Below are 23571 nucleotides of genomic sequence, written 5' to 3'. Positions count from 1 at the left end.
AACTTCAACAAAATCCACCCTCAAGGAAGGTAGGAGGTCAGCGCAGTGACTGTCTGGGTGAGTGTGTCGTCAACAGCCCAAGTAGCTCCCGACCCAGTCACAACCCCCTGGGTGACCTAAAAGCTCAAAAGGGGTCTAGCGCCGGTAAGCACATAGGGCTGGTACGGGCCAGCGGTAGCAGAGCCTGGGAGCGGAGCCAGCGCCTAACTCCGTCCATTGCAGGCCAGCTGCCGTTCTCGCATGTGCCAGACTAGGTTCCAACTCTTAACAGCATGTGCATACATGGCAGGACCCCCCCCTTTTACCCGCTGCCGACGCAACACCAGACACTTTGCCAGTACATAAAGGATACAACAAACAGTGTTCTCAGGGGCAGGGCCCCTATTGGGCCTTTGTGAGGCACCAGATATTCACATGAGTTGGTCAGCCGTTTGGGGTGTCACTACAGGCATGTTCATGTCCTCAGAGAGCACTGTGGACGGGGATGAGGAGACACTAGTTTCCGGAATTCTGCGCAGCTGGGAGTCCATGCAGCCGGCATCATTCATCTCTCCTAGTGTGACAACCGCGTCGAGTGCGCTCTGTCGTTCCAGTCTCAGTTTATCCGGGCTAGGTGCAGTGCGACCCGGGCCTCGGCGGCCCCCTCTCCTCCTGCGCCTCCTCGAGCGCTGCTCCTGCCACCCGCCGTCTTCTGAGCCCTTAGGCCACTCCCCCGTCCATTGACCAGTCTCTTCCAGCCAGTCCTAGACATCCGATGGGGCATAAAAGAATCGGGCACCATCTGTAGAGATCACTCGGAGACGAGAGGGGAATAGTAAGGAGTAAGGCAGCCCGAGTTCCCTCAGTGTCTTTTTCACCGCCATGTACGTGTTCCTCCGCCTCTGTACTGCTGCCGTGTAATCCGGAAAGAGAATCACGCAACTGTTTCGCACTCTGAGTTCTTCTAGCTTCCTAGTCTCACGTAGCACCACATCTCGGTCACGATAATTTAGGAGCTTAAAGAGGAACGGGCGTAGCCGGGCACCGGATTTGGGCGCCTGCGCTGGCACCCTGTGTGTTCTCTCGACCACAAAGTGTGGGGATAGCACCCCTGGGGGTAAGATCTCCTGCAACCAACTCTCGGTGAACATCTCCGGGTCTTTCCCTTCTTCGCCCTCCGGCAGGCCAACCACCTGCACATTGTTGCGCTGGGAGCGCCCTTCCGCATCCTCGATGCGGTCCTCCAGCACTTGCATCCTGTCCATGATATCCTGAAGCGCTGAGGTGTGAGTTTGCACCACCGGTTGCAGATCTTGGAGTGACTAGTGCTGCGTGGCAACCGACTCCGATAGCTTGCGGTGATCCGCGTGCAAGAGGGTAAAGTCTGAGGTGACCTTATCGATCCGGGCCTCCAGCGACGCTTTAGTTTGCTCCAGAGTGCTTCCGATTTGTTCCACCGCCTCCAGCACAGTATCCATCTTAGCAGCTAGGGTAGCAGTCGGCCCCATGCTGCCGCTCTGGTGCCCGTGGGGCGAGCCTGGATCCTCCGCCGCTTGTTGTCGTTGTCTAGATTTGTCTCTGAGCTTGCCGATTACATGTTGTTGCGCAGTAGGCATCCGCACTTATCACCAACAGTCTACTCCCTTGTGACAGGCCACTACTCGAGGGTTAGGAAGGAGGCCTCCTCACTCGGCCCATTATAGCTCTGACCGCAACGGGATGGCACTTATCTCTGCCGGGTGGCCGCGCCGCAGGGGTCAGGAGTCCGATGTCTCCTGTCAGCACAGCAGGTGACTCTCGCAGCAGCTCCGCTTCGCCTCTTTGCCGTGAAGGGTGAGTTTATTGAACACCTGCTCCTGGAGACACCTCTCGCAAGCCTACGCGCCAGCTAACTGCGATCTCTCCAAGTCAGCGACTCTCTGCAGTGCGGCTGCTGCGTCTCCGATGAGATAGCCCAGCTCAGGGCAAGGCTTCTGGTGTTTCGGTTACATACGGCTCAGACCGTGCTGCTCGAGGGGGTTTTTCTCAACTGTAAGGCAGGGGCGACAACCCATGTCAAAAGATGGCTCCCGGTCCTCCAGAGCCACGGCCTTGGTGTCGCAGCCCTCGCGTCGAGGCGCCCAGGAGTCGCCGAAGCAGGTCTCAGCCATCTGGTACCTTCCGCAGCCCGTCTCCACCTCTCCCACCTCACTTGGTTGCGTGCAACAGCGCAACCAGTCAGTCATCCAGTAGCTACCCACTCGAGGCCTGGGGAGGTGTACCAACGATTGCCAGCGGAGACAGGCCCAGTTGTCTCTCTCGTGCCCCCTGCCATGCTGAGTCACGCTTCTCCGGCGCGGCCCCAAATCTCCGCATCAGTCCAGTCCCCTCACCAGCCTATGCTCTCAGTGCCAGTGCGGCCTCCAATACCGGCTCGTGAGCGAGTGGCCAGACGTGTTGCCTTGAAAGTGCCTCAGGCGGTGATGATGGTCATGCCCAATCGCTGGCAGGACTACTCTCCCATTACAGATGCCCTATGGTGCAGTGTTCCTGTCTGTGTGTTCTCCAGGTAGGCAGGCCTACCTGCGGTTGTACGGTAGCAGGCCGAGCTCCGAGGGTGCCCCCTCACCCGGCAGCAAGATCCCGGCAGGCCTCCACTTTCCACCACCCGTCTCGTCTCAGCAGGCCTCACAACTCCACTGCAGCCGCTCCTGGTGTCACTAAGCTGCTCTCATGCCCTCACGCGCCAGCACCACCACGGGGCTCCCTGATTCGCCCCGGGTCCCGCTCCTCACCGGCCAGCAGTCGAGTCTGACACTGCAGCCCTCCGTTGCACTCAGGTCCGTCACAGTGCTCTCAGAGACCCACAGGTCACATATGACGGGGGCAGCACTCTGAGGGCCGCCCCACCTCCGGTCCGCCCTCTCACCGGTACCGGCTCTGGTCCGCCACCGCTCCGGTCACAGTCGCTCGATCCCGGGCCCCGCTGCAGGCCTCTCTCCGGGTTCCTCGCTTCGACGGCAGCCGCCAGCAGCGCGGAGTCTCGGAGCCCAGTAACCTGCCAATCGACACTCCTTGCCCAGCACAGCGAGGCTTGTTACCGGCGCTGAGAGCGATGCCCAACACCGCAATGTACAGCGGCGTCCGCTCACAGCCGCCCAGCGGGCGCCGGGCGCCAGGGCAGTTTCGCTCCTCTCCATGGGGTAAGCCGCTCCTCTGCTGCACTCTGCTGAGCGTTGGTTGCCTCTGCAGCTTCGGATTTCAGATTTCGGGTCTTCCCAGGCTCCGCATCGCCTCCCGTTTTACAGGCACATTGCCGCTTTTTTAGGATAAAATTCAGGATAACGAAGGGGTTTAGTGTCTGAGCTGTAGCAGGACACGTCCGCCATGGTGGCTAGTTGGCCACGCCCCCCCCCAGTTTCCAAGTCCTGCTGCCAGAATATGCAGTATAAACCTGTGAGACCATACGTCTCACCCTCACAGCAGACAATAAAAGGCTGTGCATTGAGATTGTTAAATGCAAAGAAAGGATGGGTTGAAGGTCCTGGCCAGAAGCCACACATTTTGCAACACCTTTTGCTACACACAGTCAGAGGTCATTCAATGACATTGGTGATCAGTCGTGGCCTGCGAGGCACTGCTCTCTACTCCTACGTCATGCAGTCGAAATACACAGTGAAGCTGTGGGCATAGGTTTGAGAACAGCTTCTGCACACCCTATCCCTGGTGTAAACAAGATACAGGGCCTACCATAACAACCTAATATGCAGTGAACCTTTGAACTACATGTCTACAAGTCATGTCGTGTAATAGATAATTTGACTACAAATGTTTTCTAAATTGATGGCAGGTATTCCCTATTAGTTATAGCCAAAAATGTGGTCACTCCACAACAATAAATGTGTACAAAGAATCATAACACAATAATGAGGGTAGTTGCAAGAAGGAATTCTAACAAGTTATTTAAAAAAATATATATCACTTTTAATAGCTTTTCAAGTTAAAAAACAAATATTACAGTACATTAATGTTAAATGAAAGAAAGATCATATAGCCTATAAACATATATCAACATTACATAAGAAATTATTACATAAAAAACATAATCATTAATATTCTACACAATCATTAAAAAATTGGCGAAAAAAGTGGCAAATTAATACTCTCGACGCGCGTTTTGGCGTGCTGAAAAAATGCCTTCCTCAGGAGCCACAATCTATATCTGTAAAACATAAATGCGGTACTTAGAAAATACATTTATATACATGTTTTTCAACAAAAGTGGTACATGTATCTCGTATACTGACATATGAACCGTCATTGTGTATTTAAAAAGTACAAAAAGGATTCCTCATGCAACAAACCCTCCCTACATGTTTTAGCAATATGTCAATTGCTAAACAAGTTACAAACCTAAATAATATATGAGCAGTTGTATTGTCCTTAACTCATGTATGCTGAGGGCTTTGAAAAAGGAGAAAAGGGTACCATTTCATGATGAGAAAAGAAGGTACATCAAAGCCTTTAGTGATTCCTGACTAGGATCTACAGGATAGTTCAGAAAATATTAACAAACCATCGCTTACTAATAGCTGGTCACTTATAATCTTTCTGTAATTGGCGATACTTCAAACAATGGTATAATTGTTGCAAAAATTCTAACTGTGGGTAAAAAAAGGGGATATATATAAGATAGGCAGTTATAGTTCGCTAAACCAATTTCATTGACAAGCATAACAACGCATATCAACCGTATCAGACTGGTATGATAATCATATATGTTTTTAAAGTTGATTATAGGAACAGCTTATATTTATTCCATAATTGCGCTTACCTAAGAATGATGCGAGAATCCGTTATAATACTAATAATTCTGATTGAGATTTAATTCACTTTCTGAAGATCGCCTCGTGTATGGTTCGAATAAAACTGTAAACGGAGTCACAGAATAAATGGAAAACGAGTCAGGCTAGAATGAATGTCCTTGAACATTCTAAAAGATGATTTAATGGTCGGTTCATCTTGGAGCTCTCCATTAAAATGAACTAGACTAAATACAGAGCCATGTTTTTAATTGCTCCTGTTGAAACATATTATCATCTAGACCCACAGTAGATACATTTATTTCGCAATTATGCTTACCTAAAAGAAATGTAAGAATCCGTTGCAGTGTGGGACTCTAATCAAGGTTTAGTCCATTTTTCTAAAACTGCATCGCGTGTGATTCAGATAAAACTGCAGATGGAATCGCAGAATACAAGGGAAGGAAGTGATAAGAACTATCAGTGTTTAGGTCTGATAAATACTTAGGCCCACATGCATCATTGTTACATTTTGCACTTCCTAATTTGCGAAAAATAAGGAATCGCAAATTAAGAAGTGCAAAATGCTATGCATCATTGTTTTCGGTATTTATTTGGGATTCGGTAAAAATCGCAATTTTTACCGAATCCCAAATGAATACCGAATTCTTAAGTGCATTTTCGCAATTCCTATTGATTCCTATGGGCCAAAAGGCCCATAGGAGTCAATGGGAAGGCATCAGCAAATTGCGAGTGGCACTTTGAAAATGTCATGGGTGCAGGGGGGGGGTCCAAAGGACCCCCCCATGCACCCCTGAAATGTATTTTTCGCATCATGTTTCACACACACATATCCTAAGGACATGTGTGTGTGAAACATGAATGTAGAAAAAAAAACATTTGCAGCATTTTAAACACTTTTTCTAAATTTACCGAGTGGTTCAACCACTCGGTAAATTTGGCACCCTAATTGCGACTTTGCACTTGTGAAAGTAATGATGCATTGCTTTTAAGAAATCGCACATCTGCAACTTCTTAAAAGCACCCGCAATTTTAGAACTCGCAACAATGTTACGAATTCTAAAATTGCTTCATGCATCCCAAAAAGCACTTTTGCATTCGCAAACGGCCGATTTTAAGTAATCGCACCGTTTGCGACTACAAAAATGCTTGATGCATGTGGGCCTTAGACTGTTACTCTAAAGTTGGCAATTGGCTTCTCACACTGAAAAATCGAACACTTACAGACTATCGAAGTCGTGAAGATATGTAAAATATTCAATTTGGTGACGTTATAAGGCTTCAGATAAACCGGGAGCGCTGTCATCAATATTTCTCCCTTTCGGAAAAGGTTCTAAACGGTAAACCAGAACCATATATTGCAAATCCACAAGTTCTAATATTACGTGGAAGACTAAATCTAAATATAGGCAGTAAAAATGTTCCTTACCAAAGTTAAATATAGAGCCGACACAATTCGACCGCCTCTTCGTAGACTATCTGTCGTGTGTTCGGGTTCGATAATTCTTCTATCCGTATTCCCTTTTGTTCGTTACTAGGGATAATTAAATAAACCCAAATTACAAGTATTAGGGTCCAAATAAACATATGGGGATGTGTAAGATTTCTCGAAAAGCTTTCCTGCTCTACCTTACCGTTACGTGACGGGCGCTGCGTTCAATGACTGCTGGCGTCTCCGGGCCGTTGGGAAAGGTGTATCACCTGAAGCGTTTCACGGCCGCATTTAAATGAAAAGAGTCACGTGGTGTGAAGCGTCCTATGAAAGGCGTCACATCAAAAAGAAAAGGTTGCGAGATTTATATTTACCTGATACTGCGTCATGTCCCACACACACTTCTTGAGCTGCGTTGTTTAGATATCGACTTTTAACCTAGTCCAAAATGTTCGCCCTCGTGTGCATCAAATGCACAATGGGGTTGTTATCTTGGAATGGATTTTCTACCCATTCTAAAAAGTCTGCCCCAGAGTGCGCATGTGTGTATGTGTGCCCACATGAGCGGATATTTTTTAAATGTTTTTCAAAACCTAATTAGTAAACCACTGAAAGACATTGGCCAATGTGAAGGCATACATGCACGCGCAAAGGAGGCCATCTTAAATGTTTTTGCTGAATTGTATGTTCCCAAAAGTTCAATGGAGGCCTATGCATCCACACGTGTGCATACCTGGTCAGCCATTTATTTGGACTGTTTTTGTAATAAAAGCTTGTAAAAACATCAAAAATAGGCACAGTCAAGCAGCAAGCAACCAACAACACACCAACTGGCTGTGCTGATGCCTTTTTTAAATAATGATGAAGATACAAAAAGACTGTACTGCTACACAGTATATTTTTTGCAAAACTTGGTCTATAAGTTAAACTGAAAATTTTGGGCAGATATTTAAATAATGGTGGTTGAGAGAGGAAACAGGACTGTGCAAAGATGCAGAATGCCACTTAGATGAAATCATGTTTTTTAAAACGCAGACTATGTTTTGGCATGGGAAACCCCAGAAAAACCTCCTAGTGATCGAAGAATGTTTTTTAAAATGCATATGGTTAGGCAAATCTCTGCCCCAAAAAGTTTAGCGGGCACATTTTCCTATAATTTTGCACACTCCTAATAAAAAAAGTACCACAACTGAATTAATTTTTATATTATCTGAACGGGAGTGCTGCAGATCAGTAGATTGAGTGTTTATTAAAAAATAATTTCCACAAAACAAAACAAAAGAAACATGAGTTTTCACATGTACAAAATATGTCTGTAAGTGAATTCCACAGCCAGAGTTCACTGAATGAGCATCCTTAATTTCTCATTTGAGATCCTCCTAGTGAAATAAAACAATAAAGACTACATGACCCCTGAAGAAATGTATGGCGTTACAACGCATACATTTACATTTAATGCCTTTACAACACAGTTTTTTACGTTGGAACGTCCTTTAGAATGCATTCTTTTACATTGCATGCCATTACATCGCATTTTGAGAAACTTACCTGTACAACGCATTCCATTACATCGCATTATACCTTTACAACGCATACCATTACAATGCACACCATTACGTTGCATATAAGGTAAGTGTTGGATAGTATAGGGGAAATAATTACTATTCTAACTCCAGTGAGAGCTACAGTAGGGTAAGTGTTGGATGGTGTAAGGGTACTATGTGCTGTAATGATATGAGTTTTAATGACTTGCGATGCAATGCCTGAATTGTAGTGACATGCGTTGTAATGGCATGCATTGTAGTGACATGCAATTTAATGGCTGCGTTGTAATGACATGCGATATAAAAGATGTTGCGATGTAATGACTGCGTTGTAAAGGTTGTTTCCCCTCCTGAAGTAGTAGAATACCTAAAAATCAGACAGAATGCCGATAGGGATGTCCGATAAGGAAGAACGGTCATATGTGTGGCACTTATTGATTGAAGGACAGTTTGGCTGATGGTAGACCAGTGCAGGGAAGCCAAAATAGAACAAGTTTAGCAGCAAATAAATAGAAAAAGTGATTGAAAAAAAACATTAAGCCATTATTCTTACATTTTGAGACATAATAAAATACTTTATCTTGTACAGCAAATAAATTTGATATATGCCACTTTTGCACTTTCTAGTGAGAGAAACCTTCTGTGAGAGACGAGAGTCTACAAAGACAACCAATGACATTGTCAGAGTAAGTAAGACATTGAACTCTTTCATCGTTAAATCATGTAGGTAAGAATCAAATCAGAATAGACTGGAAAAAAATATTTTTGTCTTCGATTGATTTAGAAGCAGAGAGAATGAATGAAGCCCATTCTCTGAGCACTGGAACAGTGAGACACCACAGGTGGTAATGGGAGACAAGTAGATCTCAAGAGGTCATTCTGAATAATTTGTGATCTACCAGAGCTTCCAGTCACAACAGTGAAGATGCTTCTTCGAATGGAATTCCCATGCACTTTGGACAACATGCAAAGGGATGCCCCTTTGTGTACCATGTACAATAGCTGCAGAGAGTGTACTAGTACTAACTATAAATCAGTAGGCAGGCACCTCATTGCCTTCATCCGACGCACATGGCATCATTCGCTATCATGAGTGCAGTTCGCTGTATATGACACATTAGACTTTAAACCCAAATTGGGGCATCTACAAAAACATCTGGATTCAACTACATTTTGAGGTTATTAACCTTTCCTGAAAGTGTTGCTTGACATTGGGTCTGATCTCTTGTGTCTGACCTGCAGTATCTGTGGTATGTTTTTTATTAGGTTGGAGATCTTACTCGATGAGGAGGTGGAAGGCATTAGGGAAGACTGATTTTTGAAGCAACCCAAAAAGGGCATCCTCTTAAAACTATGTCTTATCCTTTGGGCATGCGTTGAGTTGCTTTATAGTAGTTTGAGCCTAGATGATGAAATATATAATTCAACATGTGCCATCATAATAATGAACTGTTTTTCAGAAAATGCTTTCCGGCTTGTGGCTTGATGCATCCAATGGAAATCCGCCTTCCTTAAAGTCAAGTTGAAAGATCCAAAGTACTGTGTACAAAGTTATGATAAACAATTAGAAACGCTTTTCTGGTTGAGGTGGAAAGGCTGCCTGTACTGTGTACTGTGGGTAGGGTAAGGCCAAGTCTGATAGCGACTCATAGGCAGGTGGTGGTTCGTGATATAGCACAGGCCCCTCTGTTGATCCTGGAAATGGTTGATTGGGCAAAGGTGGTACTGGGTAAAGTTGGATCACTCCTGGTTGAACTGGGTATTGCTGGACGGCTCCTTGTTCGACTGTGTATGGATTTGCCATGATCTGTGTAGCTTGGCCAGTGACTGGCTCTGGCTGTGCGAGCAGCGCTGGAATTTCCTTCATAAAAACATAATAGCCAATAATTCCTGTAGGCAGACACAAGAATTGAGTTAGAACAATTAAACTGAGAAAGAGACATAAACAGCTAAAGGTAAAATATAAAAATAAAAGCATAGCAGAGAAACCAAGACTGGAAACATCATTGCATCATTGCAGCCCCCAAAAGCCACTTGTTAAAAGCATTTAATGTATGCTTATGAACAGGTAAATAGGAATAAATAAGTGTTGCACAATAATACAAAGAATGCATCAACAGTAGATGTTCACAGTAAAGGTTTGTGGACATGCTAAACAAAGGAAGGGGGTACATGACATGCAATGCAAATACAAACTAGACTATCCCTCAAGCTCAGAATCAGCCATCTATGAGTAATTCCAAGAAACAAACCATACTTCTGGCAACTAGCTTGGGAGTAGTGATGTTAACTTGTTTGTCATCAACAAATGGCGCCAACCAAATACATTTTTACTTGCCAATTTAGAAAGGAGAATTGAATAAAGTTATTTGTTTGCATTACACACATTCTAGATCTAGTTTATTTGTACCCGGTAATACCTACCAATTACATCATAGAAGGCACACACAATGGATTTAAAAGATATGTACAGTTTGTAATCCCAAAGAATTTAGCTGATAGAGCTATTTTGTAATTCTTCAGTCTTACACTCCTCAGTGATATAAGCACACTTATGAAGAGCTCAAGCTTGCACTCAAAAGACTGAAACACACCTCACACCCCCAATACAATAACCAAAGCATCTTACATGCAGCACTCAGAAAAACATACACCCTTCAAGCAAGGCACATTAGTCCCTATGATACATGGAATATCAATCCAATAATTCTTGTTAAATCTGTCCTATTTGTTCATTGCTTGCCGATGAATGTACCCATAAAATGTACCCCAAGGTAAGGTGATCCTGAGAAATCCAAATTGAGTGAGATTGGAATGGTCCTGTGGTAGTCAATCACAATGTGCATTAAAATTCAATATAGAAAGATTCTATGGAAACAGTAAATGCAAAAAACAGAAAGAGGTATGCAGTCATATAATACCCAGGCGTACCGATAGAGGATTGGAAACATTCTGCTAGAATTATTGGATAGGATTACAAATAAAATAGTTCTTCCAACCATGTTTAACTTTTAGTGAAATAGCCCTGAAGTAGCCTCTTGAATAAGGGAATGTAACGCATTGGCTGATGGTTTTCATGTGGAAAAAGAAAAATACAAATAGAAATTTGAAAACCAAGCAATATTCATTATTCATTCTGATTTTTGGGGCATGTATGCTAGCTGGAGTGCAAACCAAGCACACTTTTCAAAGAATTTAAAGTAAGTATTCAGAAACAGCATTAGTCCTGGGCATGAATGCAGTAAAACATTTTAGCAACTACAACACCATGAGACCAAGAATGACTTGTCCATCTCTTGTTTCTGAGAATGTCATCCTTCCATGTACCCTGCTGAATCCTCTTACAGTGATGATATTTTTGTCTTTCATTTATCGAGGGAACCCATTGGACCACTGAATGAATGTTTATGCTATTTCTATAGCACAAACCTAGCCAACAGGCAGTGGAGTGCTGTTCATGGTTAAAGATAAGCGTAAAGTCAATGAGTATTAGGAGAAGAATCTGGTATGCGGATGGTTAATGCTTTGTGATGTAGTGTTCTTTAAAGAAGTGAGCCTTCAACTCTTTCCCAAATTGGAGCGTGTCGGGGGGGGGTCCTTGTGAATACAGGGATATTGTTCTAGATGCTTGCCAGTATTTGGCAGCATCATCAAGGTATAGGGTAGAATTCCTTAGACGTGGAAGGATCTAGCATATTGATAGAGCTTTTGGGAAGATGCCTTGAGTGAAGGATTCATTCACAGAGCTAAGTAGGGGTAAGAGGTTGTTCCAAGAGGGAGCAGAATGTATCAATAAAGTCCTTTTACTTTCAGGGAGGCCTGTAACTGAGATCGGAGGTGGCAGTCTGAGTTGTAGAAAGTGGGAAATGGCATACCAGTAGCTCCACGGAGTTGAGTGACCCTGGCTTGCCTAGAGTGCAGCACCAGCAGGAGGTATGGATGACAAATGAGGCCTCTTCCCTTATTGTGCAGTCTACACAATGGATACTGCAGCCTGTGGGAAGAAGGACGTCTATGATGTGTGAAGATGTGGGCGTGAACCATGTTTATGTAATAAAGAGGGTGTCAAGCTTGTGATTAGTGATGTGATCTCCAATGTAAGGTGTGTGGAGTACTGCAGAGCAAGACTTAATGAGCATTAGTTGCAATGGGTCTTCTGTATTTTGATGGTGTGTGGTAGCTAGTGGAATGCGTATGAGGTTGAGTCTACATGTGAGTCTTATGCTATGTGCGAGTCTGGGTCATCTACATTTTGATGTGATGTGGGGATTGGCGGCTGAGTGAGGCACATGATTTGATATTACCTTGTAAGTTTCACTGGACCAAGGATTCTGACCCAAGGCCTTTCCAGGTTTTAATGGACCCAAGCAGGCAAAGTCCATATTTGTGTCCACCATTGCTGCAGATGTCCGGGCAATGGGATTCCCTGAAGATTTGGCTCAGGTACTGAGAAGGCAGGAAGTGATGCCACTTCCTGTACAGGTTGATGATGGAAAATATGATGGGAAATAAAATCCTCTTTCGTGGCTTCTTCCTTTAAAGCTGGTTTATTTGGAAAACAGGTTGTCATTTCATGTGCAGATGGATGAGGGGAAATCCAGTGATGTCGCCCCCTTTATAGATGGAGGATGGCTAATGTATAGGTGTTACTTCCTGTACAGATGGATGTTGAATGAAGTTCTCTTGCTTGACTTCTGTCACAATCCCCTCTTGTTCTCTTTCTGTCACAACCCCTTCCTATGCCCCTACGTAGTGGTCAAGTGTACAAGGCTCATGTTGCTTTCTTCCGATGGCACTCATGACTGATGATTACCCAACACCCTCATGACTGATGTTTTTCCAGCACCCTCATGACTGATGTTCCCCAGCACCCTCATTACTTATGTTACCCTAACACCTTCATAACTGATGTTACCCCAACACCTTCATGACTGATATTTCCCCAGCATCCTCATAACGGATGCTCCCCCAGTACGCTCATGATCGATGCTTCCCCAGCACATGTAATACCATTGCACTTGAATTCCTGCAAGCTTCCCCAACATCCTGTGAGCCAATTGCAAGCCTTGCTCCCTCCGTTGCTTGAGCCTTGGTATTGTTTTTCATGATGCACATTCCAGAAAAATGATACATTTGTTCTTGTGATTTGGTTCCATTCACCCAATTTGCATCTAGTCATTCTGTAAGTGCAAATAGTGTACTAACACGTGTTTTCTCCAAGGTTCGAGTACCTTCCAGATAACTATGTGCCCAGGTTCCGTACGCAAACTAGCTACATCCATTGAGCTTTCGAGAGGGTATATTAACCCCACCCAAACCTGAATTGTGGCTTTGCCTCACTCCCTGCGGAACAAGCTTCACCCTTCCCACTCACCTGAAGAATCCTGACTGAACTGAGATGCAATCCAGTCTCCTTCAAGTCCATCCGAACCTATGCGGCACCAGCTACCTTGAGGTCTTCCTCCTCACTCCTTCCTGCACAGGTACCTTGGACCAGCTGGCGACTCCCTGAGTCAAAGACTCTAGATCTTCTACAAACTTCAGTCAAGTGGAATAACTAGGTTAAGTACTTGATATCAGGTTAGTGGACACTAGACCTCCTATTGTACTAAACAAGACTGAATATCCCTATCTTAAAGGACTCTAGACTTTTCCTCCATGTCCTCTTTGTGATTTACTCCAGCGCTTCTAGTGTGTTTATACTCTGCACCCTTCCTACAGCCTTGGTGCTAGAACTATCACAAGTTTCAAGTTTAAATACTTTATTCGACAACATTGTCATAAAAGCTTTCTTCCCTAACCTAAACAGAATAAATACTAATCTAATAATACATACATTTATACATAGTTGACGAATAACGATCTTTAAAATTACACATTCTTTTTAAAAAGAGAATCATCACAGACCAAGGGGAGCTCATGTAGTTCATGGGGGTTTTAAAGTGCGCGTGCGTATTATCCAGGCCCAACCTAGGAATTTAGCCACAGCAATTGCAAGTTGAGGGGCACAATTTGATTTTAGGACCCTAAAAGCCTCAATACATCTCCTTGTGCCCAAGTTTCTGCATGCCGGTTTCAGCCATCTATTCCTTGGGGCAACGTATAGTGGACATACAAATAAAAAGTAGAACTATCACTGCACAAGGATTAAAGACACTAGCTCTTTCGTCCTCTGATGAGCAGTAGTGCTAAAAGAAAGCACTTAAGACTCTTTGATATATGCACCATCCTTTTACCCCACCCTGTGTTCCAAGTGTATCCATGGGAGGGCAAATAAATCCAACCTTTGCTCTGAGTGTATCCTTGGGAATGCAAGTAAATCCTACTTTTGTTCTGAGTTTATCCCTGGGAGTGCCAATAACTCCAATCTGTATTTCAAGTTTATTCCTGGGAGTGATACACTCCAATCAGTGTTTTTGGTTATTCTGCTCTCATGTCAAGTGGGAAATAGCGTTTGCAACGCTGTCTCCACATAGCAGTACCCTTACAAAGTGGTTGTTACAATGACTGCGTTGTTATCACGCGTACCATTACATCGCAAGTAGTATCAACGACTTGCTGTATGGGGCGAGCAACACAAGGGAATCTGTTGGATTTTAAATCCAACACCTCCCCTGCTGTTGCACAATCTGGAGTAGGAATAGTAAATTATACTATTCCTAAATTTAGTGCGCCCCCTACAGCAAGTCATCGTAATGACTTGCGATATAACGGTTCACATTGTAAAAATGCAGTCCTGGTAACGACCGCGTTGTAAAGGCATGCGTTGTAAACACATGCATTGCAATGTCACCTATTCATGTCAAGCTGCTGATGAAACCTGTAAGTTTGTGTCACTGAAATTAATGCATGACATTGTATGAAGAGACCGGTTAGTGTACTGATGATAACTGCCTCCTCTTGTTATTTCCAGGAAAATCAGTCACTTAAGGATGAACTGATCAGGTGTCCCCCTCACCATGGACATTTGAGGTGGGGTGGGGACTTTGGCGGTCACCAAGAGCACACGTTCTGCTCCACAACCTCCACACTTTAGCGATTTGGGAAATCTAACAAGCACCTCCACTACCGAAAATGCTAATACTGTTCATGCCTTTGGCCCCGCTCAAGCGATTTTATGGGGACAGTCACAATTTTGATGCATTTTGAAATAAGTGCCAGTTGCAGTTTCTTTGTAATCCAAGAACCTTTCCCTCAAATACTGTTAGAATATCCCATCTCAGGGGTACAGTCGCTGGTTGGGCTATTCCACTCATTGAAAATAATGACCTGGTTTTAACTGATTTTGAAGGGTTTAAAGAGTGGACAAGTCATCTCTTTGCTATGCACACTTTTGTCTAGGTCAGGGAATATTAGTTGCTTATCCTTCATCAGGACAGTACGGACCTCAACTACATTACTGATTTTTGTAAGCTTGTTGTTGAAACCCAGTGGCCTGAAGAAAATAGGACTTCCCTCTTTTATAAGGGGCTAAAGGATGACTCAAAGGGTTCCCTGGCACACATTGTAGATTTACACTCAGATTGTTCCGAAGTCATTAACTTAGTTGTCATGCTTGACCATAGATTAATGGAATGTCCCTGAGGGGAGCCAAGACTGCTATTTGTGGAATCTGAGCGGAAAGAGTCCAAGTCTAAGAATCGGGATAACACAGAACCCACACAGATCGGAGGCTTGCGCAGTCCTTTAACCATGGAGGAAAAAGAACGAAGAAAGAAATTAAACCTGTGTTTGTATTGTGATGAAGCAGGGCATTTTGCATGAGAAGGCCCTGCCAAACTAAAGGGAATTAGGTAGGCTACCACCTTGACTTCTGACACGATGCTGAAAATTTAGAGTGCCTAGTTGAAGTGGGTGTCACTCAGTCGGGTGTGGTTCTTGAACTGACTCCCATTTACCTGGCTAATACCTCACATAAAGTACCACGACATTTAACAATACCAAGCACCCTTTGCACTGCACACCAACAGAAGCAGGTTTTACCCATGCTTGTACATTCTGGGCCATAGGAAATTTCTTACATCTAGCCTTGGCCACTTCTTTACATATTCCATGGTTTAGAAAAAGTGAACCAGAGCCTGTTAGAGCAAAAGATGTCTCAGAGCACTCTTCTGGGTTGACTGTATTCCAAACTACTCCACTATCCTTAATATGTGAGAAAAGGCACACTGAGACTTTGACCTTTGACCTCACTGACACATCTAACTTTGGCACTATTTTAAGAATTCCTGGGCTTCCGTTGCACAATCCTGTTATTGACTGCTGCATTCATCCAGTCACCACTGGATCCTATTACTGTCAGACTCATTGCTGTAATAACACTCCCGCAGAGCCTGAGACAGAACATTATCTTTTTGCCAAATTGGATAGAAAAAAGTAACCGTTTGAGTGGTCCCAGGAGACCCCTGATATCTTTCACTTAGTTAAGGAGAGATGCACCACAACCCCAGCATTTAGACATCCAGTCTCCAAGCAGCCTTCTCTCAGGGAGGCGAATGACTCTTAGGTACATCTGGATGGTATATTTTTGCAGCTAGATAGTACAAGAGAATACATGCGCCAATTTCCTTTTTTTTAATCAAACGATTATTGTCAATAGAGCAATGTTACTCAGCTGCCAAACTAGAGTTATTGGCCAATAAATTATGCTTTCAAGAATGGCAACACTGACTTTCGGCCATGCACACAACAGATTGGTGATGTTAATTATTCTGCTCTCATGCTGCACTGCTAATAAAACCTGTAAGTCTATGTCACTGAAAATATTGCATGTTCATTGTAAGTAGTCGAGCTGTTAGTATACTGATGGAGAAAATTACAAAAAACAATTTGATGGACAGAATGTAGATCAATGTCTTACATTCACCCCAGTACAAGGATCTGGGCCTAAATCCGTCGTTTTTTGCACTCCACACCACCCTGGGTTAGATAATGGCTTTATGCAAATCAGCTCTGACCCTGTGCCCCATGGGAACAGTCCAGTCCGAACTACAACAGCCATATCTTTCCCAGACCGGAATCAAGCATCCGAGGACCGGACCGGTTTCGAGGTAACACCTCTCATCAGCCTGGCTAGCTTGACTCCAGTGGTGTGGAGGCTCTGGGACCCACGTCTGAGCTACCCCAGTACACTCAGGGAGAAAATTACAAAAAACAATTTAATGGACAGAATGTAGATCAATGTCTTACATTCACCCCAGTACAAGGATCTGGGCCTAAATCCATCGTTTTTTGCACTCCACACCACCCTGGGTTAGATAATGGCTTTATGCAAATCAGCTCTGACCCTGTGCCCCATGGGAACAGTCCAGTCCGAACTACAACAGCCATATCTTTCCCAGACCGGAATCAAGCATCCGAGGACCGGACCGGTTTCGAGGTAACACCTCTCATCAGCCCGGCTAGCTTGACTCCAGTGGTGTGGAGGCTCTGGGACCCACGTCTGAGCTACCCCAGTACACTCAGGGAGAAAATTACAAAAAACAATTTGATGGACAGAATGTAGATCAATGTCTTACATTCACCCCAGTACAAGGATCTGGGCCTAAATCCATGGTTTTTTGCACTCCACACCACCCTGGGTTAGATAATGGCTTTATGCAAATCAGCTCTGACCCTGTGCCCCATGGGAACAGTCCAGTCCGAACTACAACAGCCATATCTTTCCCAGACCGGAATCAAGCATCCGAGGACCGGACCGGTTTCGAGGTAACACCTCTCATCAGCCCGGCTAGCTTGACTCCAGTGGTGTGGAGGCTCTGGGACCCACGTCTGAGCTACCCCAGTACACTCAGGGAGAAAATTACAAAAAACAATTTGATGGACAGAATGTAGATCAATGTCTTACATTCACCCCAGTACAAGGATCTGGGCCTAAATCCATCGTTTTTTGCACTCCACACCACCCTGGGTTAGATAATGGCTTTATGCAAATCAGCTCTGACCCTGTGCCCCATGGGAACAGTCCAGTCCGAACTACAACAGCCATATCTTTCCCAGACCGGAATCAAGCATCCGAGGACCGGACCGGTTTCGAGGTAACACCTCTCATCAGCCCGGCTAGCTTGACTCCAGTGGTGTGGAGGCTCTGGGACCCACGTCTGAGCTACCCCAGTACACTCAGGGAGAAAATTACAAAAAACTATTTGATGGACAGAATGTAGATCAATGTCTTACATTCACCCCAGTACAAGGATCTGGGCCTAAATCCATCGTTTTTTGCACTCCACACCACCCTGGGTTAGATAATGGCTTTATGCAAATCAGCTCTGACCCTGTGCCCCATGGGAACAGTCCAGTCCGAACTACAACAGCCATATCTTTCCCAGACCGGAATCAAGCATCCGAGGACCGGACCGGTTTCGAGGTAACACCTCTCATCAGCCCGGCTAGCTTGACTCCAGTGGTGTGGAGGCTCTGGGACCCACGTCTTAGCGACCCCAGTACACTCAGGGAGAAAATTACAAAAAACAATTTGATGGACAGAATGTAGATCAATGTCTTACATTCACCCCAGTACAAGGATCTGGGCCTAAATCCATCGTTTTTTGCACTCCACACCACCCTGGGTTAGATAATGGCTTTATGCAAATCAGCTCTGACCCTGTGCCCCATGGGAACAGTCCAGTCCGAACTACAACAGCCATATCTTTCCCAGACTGGAATCAAGCATCCGAGGACCGGACCGGTTTCGAGGTAACACCTCTCATCAGCCCGGCTAGCTTGACTCCAGTGGTGTGGAGGCTCTGGGACCCACGTCTGAGCTACCCCAGTACACTCAGGGAGAAAATTACAAAAAACAATTTGATGGACAGAATGTAGATCAATGTCTTACATTCACCCCAGTACAAGGATCTGGGCCTAAATCCATCGTTTTTTGCACTCCACACCACCCTGGGTTAGATAATGGCTTTATGCAAATCAGCTCTGACCCTGTGCCCCATGGGAACAGTCCAGTCCGAACTACAACAGCCATATCTTTCCCAGACCGGAATCAAGCATCCGAGGACCGGACCGGTTTCGAGGTAACACCTCTCATCAGCCCGGCTAGCTTGACTCCAGTGGTGTGGAGGCTCTGGGACCCACGTCTGAGCTACCCCAGTACACTCAGGGAGAAAATTACAAAAAACAATTTGATGGACAGAATGTAGATCAATGTCTTACATTCACCCCAGTACAAGGATCTGGGCCTAAATCCATCGTTTTTTGTACTCCACACCACCCTGGGTTAGATAATGGCTTTATGCAAATCAGCTCTGACCCTGTGCCCCATGGGAACAGTCCAGTCCGAACTACAACAGCCATATCTTTCCCAGACCGGAATCAAGCATCCGAGGACCGGACCGGTTTCGAGGTAACACCTCTCATCAGCCCGGCTAGCTTGACTCCAGTGGTGTGGAGGCTCTGGGACCCACGTATGAGCTGCCCCAGTACACTCAGGGAGAAAATTACAAAAAACATATTGCATATCGCAATTGTCTAACCCAGGGTGGTGTGGAGTGCAAAAAAACGATGGATTTGGGCCCAGATCTTTTGACTGGGGGAATGTGTGACATTGATCCACATTCAGTCCATCACTTGTTGTTTTTGCAAATTGCCGCCCTAAGTGCGCTGGGGATGCCCAGACGTGGGTCCCAGGCACTCTACACCACTTGGAGTCAAGCTAGCCGGGCTGATGAAAGGTGTTACCTCGAAACCGGTCCGGTCCTCGGATGCTTGATTCCGTTCTGGGAAGGACTTGGCTTTTGTAGTTCGGACTGGACTGTTCCCATGGGGCAACAGGGTCAGAGCTGATTTGCATATCGCCATTGTCTAACCCAGGGTGGTGTGGAGTGCAAAAAAACGATGGATTTGGGCCCAGATCTTTTGACTGGGGGGAATGTGTGACATTGATCCACATTCAGTCCATCACTTGTTGTTTTTGTTAGTATACTGATGGCAACTGCCTCCTTGTGTTATTTCCAGTGCATTGCATCATCACAAAGCCAGAGGTTCTGATCCAGTGCACATCTAACTCGCAAATGTAGAAGGTCTCATAGGAGACAAATCCTGTTATGCAGTGTTGCACAGCCACTGAGCAGATCCAGTACTGCAAGTCTCTCTTTTCCTTTTTTATCATAACTCCCCTTCCCCCACAAGGGACAGTGTGAGATCAAAGGTTCTTGTTCCCTGACCTGCATCCTCGGGATGGATAGGAAGTCCAGCATCGGCTCCAGTGTTATCCCCATGGTTAGAATCAGGTGAGTGCATGACAGCTTCTTCTTTTAAAGGCGGTCTTGGTGAGAAACCAATGATGTCACTTCCTGTGCAGATGGGTGATGGGCAATTCAGTGATACAACTTTCTGTGAAATGAAGTCCTCTAGCTTGACTTCTTCTTTTAAATTGGGGTTTACTGGTTTACCAGTAATGTCCCTTCCTGTGCAGATGGATAATGGGAAATGCAGTGACATAACATTTTGGCTGGAAACCACTGATGTCACTCCCTGTGCAGATGGACGATTAAGTACCTAGTTATGTCATTTCCTGTGGAATGGATTATGAGAAATTAAGTCCTCTTCTTTGGCGTCTTCTGTTAACAACGTTTTTGGTGAGAACCCAGAGATGTTACTTCCTGTGCAGATTAATGAAGAGTAATCCGGTGATGTCCCTTCCTGTGCAGAGAGATAATCCGAAACAAAGTCCTTTTTATTGGCTTTTTTATAAAGAATGTTTTGTTGAGAAACCAGGGAGGCCATGTCCTGTGCAGATGGATGATGGGAAATATAGTGGTGTCACTTCCTGAGTAGATGAATGATGTTTAACCTGACTCCTCCTCTCCATCATTCCCTAATCGGTCAGTGTCTCAGGTTCTGAAGCTTGGTTTACTCGTTCCCATTTATGCATATGCATAATTTTCTTCTTTTGTACCCTAGATACATTTTTTTAGCACACTAGTTGTTATACATAGCGTCATATGAGGACTTATTTGACCATCTTTTTTCATATTTACATGCACCCATTTGGATAGCTCCTAGAGCAACATAATCTGGACGTTCAAGTATGCACTCCAGTCAAATCCACTTCCAATGTAATTCTAAGTCAATACCACCACATCCCGGATAACATATTGGATGAAAGACAACTCTGTATGAATCGAACAGCAAGGATGATATCCCCTTTCAGGAAGGCATACGTTTCAATTTGCTACACTTCAATTGCCGTCACACCTTAAAAGACAACCATCCAGTGTGCTTAAAGTGAGGACATGTGTTACTATATTCTACTCTATGCTCCCCTTAACTCCCCAAACAACATTGTGGTCCTGTGAATATTGTAATAGCCTTTCTCTAGTGAACCCTCAACTGCTGAAATGGCCCATAAGTAGAGCAGACAAGAGCTGCATTGATGTCTCATGCAGCCTACCGCATCATATTTCACATTGAGCTCTTAATAAAACTTTTCAACCATCTACCCAAAACAAATCTGTGCTCATCAATGGCACAACTTGTCACCAGACTTAATATTAAACAATGCAAGCATGAGGGCCACAGGTGGTGGAATACAATGAGCGGATTTACTAGAAATGGGCACTAGCTTTGCATTACAAAAGGGACACAAACAGCTTCGACCTGTTGATTTGGAATTTTTTACAGCACTAAACATTATTTGCACTGAAAAGTAGCCCCAAAGTAATACAAAGTAGTGCTTTCAGGCAATGGGGATTCCATGGGTGGCACATAAACATTGCCAAGCAACCTCGCATAGGTTTGAACACAAAGACCTGTCAAAAAAACGATAGGTTCAGCTTTGCACTAAGAAATATCAACATCCATAGAGCTCTGACCACTTTAGAGATGTGGATTTTGGAAAAGGGGGTGGTGATGGACAGAGCTTCTGAATGATGTAGAATACTCTTACCCAGTCAAGAGATCAGGGCTTGATCCATCACCGTTTTTTTAGCTCACTGCACCATCCCAGCTCATAACCTGGCTACATGCAAATTAGTCTGTTCCTGTCCCAGGGCATAATGGGAACAGGGAAAACCAAACTACCAAGCCAATTCTTATACTGGGAAGGAAACAAGCTTCCGGGGACCGGTTTCTGGCATTTCAGCTGTCATCGGCCCGGCTTGCTTGAATCCTGATGGTGCAATGAGCTAGGGACTCACGTCTGAGTATACCCTCCCACACATAGTGTGGACAAAATCGATTTTGGAAAAGGGGGTGGTGATGGACAGAGCTTCTGAATGATGCAGAAGACTCTTACCCAGTCAAGAGATCAGGGCTTGATCCATCACTGTTTTTTAGCTCACTGCACCATCCCAGCTCAGAACCTGGCTACATGCAAATTAGTCTGTTCCTGTCCCAGTGCATAATGGGAACAGGGCAAACCAAACTACCAAGACAATTCTTATACTGGGAAGGAAACAAGCTTCTGGGGACCGGTTTCTGGCATTTCAGCCGTCATCGGCCCGGCTTGCTTGAATCCTGATGGTGCAATGAGCAAGGGACTCACGTCTGAGTGTACTCTCCCACACATAGTGTGGACAAAATCGATTTTGGAAAAGGGGGTGGTGATGGACAGAGCTTCTGAATGATGCAGAATACTCTTACCCAGTCAAGAGATCAGGGCTTGATCCATCACCGTTTTTTAGCTCACTGCACCATCCCAGCTCAGAACCCGGCTATATGCAAATTAGTCTGTTCCTGTCCCAGTGCATAATGGGAACAGGGCAAATCAAACTACCAAGCCAATTCTTATACTGTGAAGGAAACAAGCTTCCGGGGACCGGTTTCTGGCATTTCAGCCGTCATCGGCCCGGCTTGCTTGAATCCTGATGGTGCAATGAGCAAGGGACTCACGTCTGAGTATACCCTCCCAGACATAGTGTGGACAAAATCGATGAAAAGGCAATATTTTCGATTCCCTGTCTGTAATAATTACATTATTATCTATTTATTTTATGTTGTAGAGACAAAATCTGATATTGTTTTTAACTGGGGTATTTCATTTAAAAAAGAAACTGACATTGTATTTAGTTACACTTTATAAGAAATAAAAGCATGAAGTGTGCAAAATAATCCGCACACTGACTCACTCAAATACACCAACAGATTCAGTTGCATATACTCACTCACCCACCCGCACATAGATGGTGACAGTCAGTTATATTCTCTCAAACAATTCCAAATCATAAAGGTAAAAGTACTCATTCTGTAGCTCCACTGGGAATCAGTAGAGCTGCCCTGAATTAAGGAGCAAGAAACAATGCTCACAAGGAACGCATTTATCAAAAAAATGAAACAACTTCAGCAAGAAAATATAACTTACTTGAATTAATCAAAAAGACATAAGCAGTCAAAATGAGACCTTATTTAACTTGGGTGAAGGTCATATTCCTAAAAAATGTTTTATATATTTGAAAAGATTTTTTTTTAAATACCACACGACAAACTATCAACGTAGTGCTCACTTCAGCCGAAGTGAGGTTTAATTTAGTAGTTCCAATAATTACCACAAACAGTATTTCCTAAAGTACATACCCCCAGATTAATCATTGTCATGTTTTGCGAGTCCTTAATAGCAATTATTAAGGAATCGCTATTAATGACTCGCAAAACGGGATTCATGTAGAAATCGCAATATTTATTGCAATTTCTCTGCTTCCTTATTTGCGATTCGCTAATTGCTAATCGCAAATAAGGAATTACTTTCCCATTCATTCCTATGGGCCTAAAGGCCCATAGGGATGAATGGGGAGTCATTCCTTATTTGCGATTAGCAATTAGCGAATCGCAAATAAGGAAGCGATTTCAAGGGTGCCAGGGTGTCCAA

At 44.5% G+C, this 23571-nt stretch overlaps 1 protein-coding gene and 1 long non-coding RNA gene across 2 annotated transcripts in view; both read right to left on the bottom strand.

Annotated features, from left to right (window-relative positions):
• Positions 1 to 3943: 3943 nt before the first annotated feature.
• On the bottom strand, positions 3944 to 6516 carry LOC147701173 (uncharacterized). The gene is made up of 7 exons (XR_015297161.1): positions 6416 to 6516; positions 6211 to 6315; positions 6006 to 6114; positions 5101 to 5193; positions 4793 to 4887; positions 4545 to 4620; positions 3944 to 4180 (listed from the first exon to the last, which is right to left on the bottom strand). It is a non-coding gene; the product is annotated as an uncharacterized LOC147701173 (long non-coding RNA).
• Positions 6517 to 9321: 2805 nt separating this feature from the next.
• The window catches only part of LOC147701172 (lens fiber membrane intrinsic protein-like), a 54510-nt gene continuing 40260 nt past the window's right edge, over positions 9322 to 23571 (bottom strand). Inside the window, exon 5 of the mRNA XM_086928587.1 lies at positions 9322 to 9647. Within this exon, the coding sequence (XP_086784713.1) occupies positions 9322 to 9647 (326 nt within the window). The remainder of the gene's footprint in view (positions 9648 to 23571) is intronic.

This window comes from Lissotriton vulgaris, chromosome 7 (genome assembly GCF_964263255.1).
Source record: "Lissotriton vulgaris chromosome 7, aLisVul1.2, whole genome shotgun sequence".
NCBI lineage: Eukaryota > Metazoa > Chordata > Amphibia > Caudata > Salamandridae > Lissotriton > Lissotriton vulgaris.
The sequence above is the reverse complement of the archived record's forward strand: the minus strand, read 5'-3'. Positions and strand labels throughout refer to the sequence as shown.